The 8,676-nt window shown below is 39.6% G+C and overlaps 1 protein-coding gene across 2 annotated transcripts in view; it reads left to right on the top strand.

The window, feature by feature from the left end:
• The first annotated feature begins 5,740 nt into the window (after positions 1-5,740).
• Positions 5,741-8,676, top strand: part of RNF170 (ring finger protein 170) — a 25,480-nt gene continuing 22,544 nt past the window's right edge. For both annotated transcript variants that reach the window (XM_006765515.2, XM_006765513.2), the window contains exons 1-2: positions 5,741-5,938; positions 7,714-7,857. In XM_006765515.2, coding sequence (XP_006765578.1) covers positions 5,889-5,938; positions 7,714-7,857 — 194 coding nt within the window. In that variant the 5' untranslated portion in view covers positions 5,741-5,888. The remainder of the gene's footprint in view (positions 5,939-7,713; positions 7,858-8,676) is intronic.

An 8,676-nucleotide genomic window follows, 5' to 3' on the forward strand; every position in this document is an offset into this window, starting at 1 on the left:
GTGGATCCTCGACCCCCTGAAGACTTGAGTGACGTCGCGGAGGGAGAGGGTGCGCCCCGGTTCGCGGATCCGCGAGGACCCGACCGTCCCCTGGGCCTGTCTCTCCCGGAGTCCTGCTAAGTGTTATTGGCCTTGGTCCTTAGGGCTAGTGGGTCGTCCCAGCTCGCACCTTTGTACAGGGGTGAACCTCTGCAGGGCTGCCGGTACAGTTCTATGCTCTGTGACAGGCGGAGAGTTGCATACAACGTATATGCGTAAAGAAGAATTAGTAATAAAACACGCAGATGAAAACAGAACATTGCTGGTACCTCGAGAGTTCCACCCACACTTTGTATTCCCTTCTGAGCACGATTTCCTCCCTAGACTGACTTTTTTTGGTACCTTTCCTTATAGTTTTACCACCTAGGTAAACAGTATAGTTTCACTTGTCTGTTTTTGAACTTTGATGAGTGGGATCATATTGTATTATTTTGTGGCTTTGGATTCTTGGCGAATTTGTATGTTTCTGTAGGTGACTTTTATTGCTGTCTAGTAGTATTCCATTGTGCGAATATAACCGTATCCATTCTACTGTTGATGGGCATTTTGTTGTTCCAGTTTGGGGATACTAAGGACAATGCTAGAAGCATTCTTAAACCGAGATACTACTGCAAATGTGTAAGCGGGTTTTTTTTAGACTACATGCCTTAGAGTCCAGGGAGAATTGTTGAGTCATGGGGAGTGCATAACTTTACCAGATGATGCCAAACTTTTATTGGAGGTGCAGCAGATTTCCCTTCCCAGGATACATCTTTACTTTGGTTTGCAGTTCCTGTAGCCCCCCCCTTTTTTTTCTCATTAAAAGTAGGTTTTGTCAGTGAGCATTCAGATCAATCAAGATGGCACTGACTTTTTTTTCTTTTTCTTTTTTTAAGAGAGAGAAAGAGAGAGAGACATCGATGGGTTGCCTCTGGTGGGGATGGGACCCACAACCTTGGTATGTGTCTTGACCAGGAATCAAACCTACCACCTCTGGCATTGAGGATGATGCTCCAACCAACTGAGCCACACCGGCCAGGGCAATACTTACTTTTTAATAATGCCTTACAGAGTACCAGTTAACAGTTCGTATGATTTTTCATTATGTGAATGTAAAACAAATTTTTCTTGAAGTCTTCTCAATGATCTTTCTTTTAAACATTCTTCCTTACACTAAGGGGTTGAGAAATAACAAATATGTATCTCACCTGGCTGTTTCCTTTGATGCCTTGTGGGTCTTTGTCAAACCAGGTTTCCTACAACCCAGTTTCTGTGGAATCCCTTGCACTTAAAGTGACCAGACCATTACCCTTGTTAGGCCTGCAAGGTCAGTAGGTGAGCCTGGCTCCCCTGTAACTTGTTCTTGGATGTAGAGGAAAACAGGGTGTGAGACTTTCCTGGAAGGACTGTTGTGTAGAGAGCCCCTATATTCCAGCTGCTCAAGTTTTCAAGGCTTGACACAATTGACTGAAATCTCCCTTTTCATGTCAGACTGCTCATCCCATGCATGGTGGTGCAATGTTCTTGAGGCTTCATTGTGTAGCCCCATTACCTTCCATGAAGGAAATTATTTTAAAAGCTTCGCGGACGTCAGTAATTGTCTGCAGAAGCCATGTGGCCATCACATTCCTACATGAGCTTGGGTACAAAGACAATGAGTTTATCCTTTGAAGTTATGGAATTTCCTGTATTTTCCTTATTTTCGTGTGTGTGTGAGTGTGTTTCCTGAAAACGTTGGAAAAGACCAAAGAGAAGGGAGTGGAACTTAGCTGTCTCCTTACTGCATGGTAATGCTCCCAAGTTTATCCTGTCTTCCCAGGGAATACCTACTTAGAGCTTTGATGAAGGACAGTTGGAGATGCTATATAATGCAGCTATGGGAAAGGTATGGCTAAGTTTTATCATGGTTCTGATGATTCCTTGACACTTGTTAATAACTGTTAATAACAGTAATCAAAATATTATAGCTCTGCCCTGGCCGGTGTGGTTCGGTTGGTGGGAGCAGAGTCCCATACCCCAAGGGGTCTTAGGTTCGATTCTGGTTGGGGCACATACTTAGGTTTCAGGTTTGATCCCCAGCCCCAGTTGGGGCCTTCCTGGGGGAGGCAACCAATCAGTGTTTCTCTCTCTATCTCTCTCTCCCTTTCCTTCTCTTTAAAACGAACATGTCCCCAGGTGAGGACTGAAGAAAGAAAAATAATTATAACTCCTATTTACTGAGAACCTATATAATGTGCCAAGCAATATTCTGAATGTTGGTGGGGTTTTTTTTGTCATTCCCTAAACTCCATAAAACAAGGTGCTTTTTTTTTTTTTTTTTGCCAAAAAGTGGCTGTTCTGTTTGATATGGTTCAAATTAATGTTATATATTTTACATATAAGGAAGCGGAGATCCAGATTTTACTTAAGTACACAGTTGTCTGACTCCAAAGTTTATGCTTCTTTGATATATTAAAGTATATTCCTCACTAAGATTTGGCCAGTTAAGCAATAACAAAGCCAAAGCTAGAAATTAGTTCTGCTTCTATAATTGTTCTATCAATTACCAACACAGTTGCCAACATATGCAGTATTTTGTTTCTGTAAATCTCAAGTAGTTAAAAACAGTGCTATCAACACATTTTCATATTTGACTGGACCCTATGAAATAGATTAGATACCACGTTCTGTAAATTTAATAACCTTGTTTCTGGGTTCGAAGTAAGCTGCATTTAGTAGCCGCGGTAACATGTGATATTCCCTGTGCACCGCTCAAGGGAATAAGATGTAGTCAGTGTGTGTACCTCCCAGTGCAGTGCCCTCACTGAGATCTTTGTAAGGCACCATCAAGAAATAGGCGGTAGGTAAGAGTGAGACTGGGACAGATGATTTAAATCTGAGCACTTAAACCGAATTTTCATCTCCACAGGAGGAAGCAGGCACTGGCTTTTATTTTTATTGTTAAAGTAATATATACTTGAAAAGAATTCAAACTATTAAAACTGTATCCTGGGAAAGATTAAGATCTGGCTTTTCCAGTCCTCCCCACTGGTAGTCACTTTAACCATTGGTATTTATCTTTCTTGACTTTAATTTTCTATTGCAAAAAAAACTCTGGATCATAGAAATGTAGTGGTGGGAAGAAATTAAGGAATCCTCAGGTTCTAGCTTTTCCATTTTGCAGTAAATGAGAGGTGCTATGAGATTAAATAGGGTCATAATTGTAGTAGCAGAATTGGAGCTCAACTCCAGGCAATGCTTGGGCTTCAGTTGAGCACTATGATGTTGGACACAATCGATAGCACTGTTCTGTTCCAGATTAAAAAAAAACTGACTGTGAAAAGCAAAAGTTGGACAATTGAAGTTCAGATCCACTTTGGAATTAATTAGCAAGATTGAGGTTTATTGTCATCTTCTCCAGTAGAAAATCTTCTTTCTATTGTTTATCCCCTATAATCTTAAATTGGCTTCTTTCCAAACTAAGGTGGTATTTTAATACCTCATTTTTGAGCCACTAGCTCCTACAGTTCCTTTTTAAAAAATCTTTATTGATGAAAGTATTACAGACGTGCCCCTTTTCCCCCCATTAACCGCTTTTAGCCTGCACCCACCTGCACACCAGCCCTTCACCACACTATTGTCTATGTCCATGGGTTATGCATATATGCATACAAGTTCTTTAGTTAATCTCTTCCCACCCACCCAACCCTGCCTTCCCTCTGAGATTTGACAGTCTGTTCTAGGCTTCTATGTCTCTTGATCTATTTTGTTCATCAGTTTATTTCGTTCATTAGATTCCACATATGAGTGAGATCATGTCATACTTTTCTTTCTCTGATTGGTTTATTTCGTCTAGCATAATACGCTCCAGGTCCCTCCATGCTGTCTCAAGGGGTAAGAGATCCTTCAGTTCCTTTTTATACACTGACTAGAGGCCCAGCGCACGAAATCGTGCACGGGTAGGGTCCCTAGGCCTATTCTGCGATCAGGGTCATCTTCTACCTACTTGCCAGTCCCCAGTCCCACCCCGCCGCCACCGTTCACCCCGGTTCCCTGTGGTTCCCCATTTGCTATCTGGCGAATGGAGCCTGCAGGCTGGGGGAAGGGACCAAGAGGTGGTCAGTGCTCCTCATAGCGACTGGTCAATCAAGTCATTCTGGTCGTTACCCCGTTATGGTCGCTGGCCTTTTATTATATAGGATTATAAGTGAAACTACTTTTGAAGCCCCCAATAAGTAGGTGTCAGTCATCATTAGTACTTCTCCCTATGAGAGCCCCTAGATATAGCTAGGGTTTCCACATGACAAGATAATGCAACTGACTTCTCTGTTCCTCTCAGAAATTTATCAGCAGTCTCCCATTCTACCCTTTTTAGCCCAAGCACCTTCTTTGGTAGTACTGGAATTTGTGGAAATAAAAAGTAACTCATTTCAACAACTTTGGGAACTTCTATAAAAATAACAAGTAACATTATATCACTGTGCAGTACTTAACATATCCTGCCTGGGTCTCTGAGCTCTTGGTCTTAAGGGAGTAATTATGTGGAAATCCTACACACACACACACACACACACACACACACACACACACACACACATATTAGAATAAATACATGTATAGAGAGAAAAAATTAGGTGGGGCCAGTGTGGGACAGTGATTGAGCGTCAACCTATGAACCAGGAGGTCATGGTTTGATTCATAGTCCTGGTCTGGCATATGCCAGGTGTGGCCTCGGTCCCCAGTGGGGGCATGAGGAGGTGGCTGATCATTGATTCTCTCTCATTATTGATGTTTATTTAAAATGTGGCTAGTGTGAATGAAGATGTGGTGTAAGTGTTATACTGTACTTTATTTAAAATAAAAAATAAATAAAATTAGTACAGTAGGCCCTAGCTGGTGTAGCTAAGTGGGTAAAGTTTGGCCCATGCAATAAAGTGTCACAGGTTTTATTCCTGGCCAAGGGCTCATACCTGGGTTGCAGGTTCGATCCCTGCCCCAGTTGGGGCGTGTGCAGGAGGCAACCAAACTGATGTGTCCTCTCACACCAATGTTTCTCTCTCTTCCCCTCTCTCCTAACCTCCCCCCCTCCTAAAATCAATGGAAAAAATATCCTTGGGTGAGGAATAACAACAACTAGAAATAGTACAGTAGAATTTAGTCGCATTGTCACCGATTACACCTGGAAGGACATAGAAACAAATGTAATCATTCCATTTTTTAAAAAAGTACAAAATAGTAAACTCCCTAAGTGTTTAGCATAGGAGAAGATCCTCCCAACTGTGAAATAATTTGATTCAGTAATTAGAGGCTGGGAATCTCAACACGGGATTACAGTTTGGTTATCTTTGAGCAGATGCAAGTAGTCCCCATGACCCTTAGGCCTTTTGACAGAGCCATAGCATCTCTAATTTAAAAATAGGAAAACTGATAAAATAAAAATCTAAACTGACTACATGGCTCAATTCATGGCTTACTCCTAGCTCATATGAGGCTCTTCAGTTTCTTTCTTTCTTTTTTTTTAAAAATATATTTATTGATTTTTTTACAGAGAGGAAGGGAGAGAGAGTTAGAAACACCGATGAGAGAGAAACATGGATCAGCTGCCTCCTGCACACCCCCCACTGGGGCTATGCCTGCAACCCAGGTACATGCCCTTGACCGGAATCAAACCTGGGACCTTTCAGTCCGCAGGCCAACGCTCTATCCACTGAGCCAAACCGGCTACAGCTCTTTCTTCAGTTTCAGTTGGCAGTTCATTTGATTGTTCTTTTGGATAAAAATACTGAAGTGAAGGCTCTTTGAGTTTCCTGGTGTGAGCCTTCATCCTGGATATCTGAACCCTGTCATTAGAAGGTTCCTCGTATATCAGGCCATTATTATGTGTAAAGCTGATGGAAGCCGCCTTTGATCTGCTTGTTTGCTCAAGTTTCTTCAGTGAGAGGTAATTTTCTTAGAAGCAGTGAGTTCAGATTCTTTCAAAGGTCTTGGACTCTCTCACTCAAAGATTCCTCTTAACAGAGTCTCCTGATTAATGGTATTGACTAAAACTCTTTTCAGTGCAGTTAAGTTACATAAATACAGAATTTTATTTTATTTTTTTAATTTTCCATCATCTTTTATTCCCTCTATGCCTTCTTCCACCTCCACCCAATCTCCTCCTTCCCCTCCCCAAACACCACACTATTGTCAATGTCTATGAGTTCTCTCTCTTCTTTTTCTTTTTTTTGCTCAATCCCTCTGCCCACCCCCACTAGAGCTATCTGCCTGCCCTAAATAGTTATATATATTTAATCGAATCTTTATTTCCTTTATTTCCAGTTAGGTGTCTTACAAGTCTTTGAAATTTTTTGTTTTGCCATCTGAAAAACACGAATTACCTGTGACATTTGGACTCTGATGTGGTTGGGCTCTCTCTCCTTATACCTATAGAAATTGGGTATTATCATTTCTCTCTAGTTTAGTCTATGGCAGTGGTTCTCAACCTTCCTAATGCCGCGACCCTTTAATACAGTTCCTCATTTTGTGGTGACCCCCAACCATAAAATTATTTTCGTTGCTACTTCATAACTGTAATTTTGCTACTGTTATGAATCGTAATGTAAATATCTGATATGCAGGATGTATTTTCATTGTTACAAATTGAACATAATTAAAGCATAGTGATTACTCACAAAAAAAATATGTAAATTAATTATATATGTGTTTTCCGATGATCTTAGGTGACCCCTGTGAAAGGGTCGTTCGCCCCCCAAAGGGGTCACGACCCACAGGTTGAGAACCACTGATCTATGGGAAGGAGAGTTTCATATCCTCCCTTTTCTCTTCATAAGGAAATGCAGCCTGAGAGTGATTCCATATTCCAGGCAGGGCAAAGAATTCTGAGCCATAAGCGGAACTTAGACCCAGGTGAGGCTACTAGTTTTTCAAGCACCAGAATTTTCATTAATTCAAGTAGTCTTAGCATAGATATAAATGTCCTATAGCCTCATTGTCTTTTATTTTCAAATTACTGATACTATAAGTAAGGTAAGTCACTCTTATTTAAACATATTCTATTAGGTCCTACTGGATTTAGGGCACTATGCTAGGTAATATAGGAATATGTACAGAAAAGACAATATTTTCTTCCCTGTCCCTACATGATAAATTCTGTGATGTACATTTAGTGCTATGAGGGAGAAGAGGATCTGATCTATTTGGAGAACTTATGTGGTATTCAAGAATAAGAAAAGAGCAGTTGGGCAGGAGGAGTGTTTTTTTAAAGAAGCTACATTTGAAGAGAAAATGGTATTTTTTAAAATTTTGTTTTAAAAAATGCACATGGATGATACATTATAGTAATTGTTTTCCTTAAAGGAAATAGAATTGTGTACTCTCCAAAATAATGTCTGGCAAATTTTAAAGAACTCATTAATGGGGCAGTCCACACTGGAGTTGTACTTAATGCAACCTACTTTAACTGGGCACTACCAAAAAAATTAAATATGTTAGAAGTCAATTATATTTATACTAGAGGCCCGATGCACGAAATTCATGCAAGAGTAGGCCTTAGCAGCCCCAGCTCTGACACCCCCTCTCCCCCCCACAGGTCGTTCCGGAAGGTCGTTCCACGGTCTGGTCTAATTAGCATATTAGCTCTTTCTTATATAGGATTTTTATTAGTATTTTTTTTCACTGTGTCAGTTGTAACTTTCATCTTGTTTCTTTATCTTTTAGACCTGGAATGGCCAAATATCAGGGAGAAGTTCAGAGTTTGAAACTGGACGATGACTCAGTCATAGAAGGAGTAAGTGACCAAGTACTTGTGGCAGTTGTGGTCAGTTTCGCTTTGATTGCTACCCTGGTATATGCACTTTTCAGGTGAGACTAAAGGACAAAAGAATTGAAATACTATATATTTCCTGGGGCCACTGAATCTCTGACTGCTTCTAGTAATGCTTAATACTTAATATGAAAAGCAAGTAATAGATCCAGCAATAGATCCAGTAAATAGTATATATTTACTAAAGTAGTTTTTTTCTACAAGGCCCTAAATGCTACCATACATTCCCTGATATTAGCTGTCTTATCAGATAAATCTACATTTATTATCATATTTTGAATAAAATATTTATATTTTCTATAGGAGTATCACTGTTTGAAAATGTAATTTTCATAATTGAATCTATCAACTTGTAGGTGATATAATGAATATAAAATATTTTCAGTGTTTAAATATAAAACTAAGGCAAAAAAGAAAAACTCGTTTTATAGTATATAGGGACTTTAGGTTAGAATTAAAATTATTGTTATAGAATCAGAAATAATACTTAAAGGTGTCAGATGTCCATATACCAGCGATTTTCAACCAGTGTGCCGCAAGAATTTTTAAAACATGGAATACCTGACTATTTACTCAGGGACACTGACCTCTTTTCCCTTAGATTGTGAAATAAAAAAATGATAGCAGTCAACACAACAATAGCCATTCAGTTTGAAAGAATCAAAATTATTCCTTATTTTTTGTCAGATTGGCAAAAAATACAATATTTTTTGGCGTGCTACAGAATTTTAGTAATTAATTTATGTGTGCCATGAGATGAAAAATTTTGAAAACTGCTGCTATATACCACTACATATAGACTAGTAAGAAACTAGAAATTTAAGTGTTAACACATGAGATATATATATATATATATA

Source organism: Myotis davidii, unplaced genomic scaffold (assembly GCF_000327345.1).
Source record: "Myotis davidii unplaced genomic scaffold, ASM32734v1 scaffold93, whole genome shotgun sequence".
NCBI lineage: Eukaryota > Metazoa > Chordata > Mammalia > Chiroptera > Vespertilionidae > Myotis > Myotis davidii.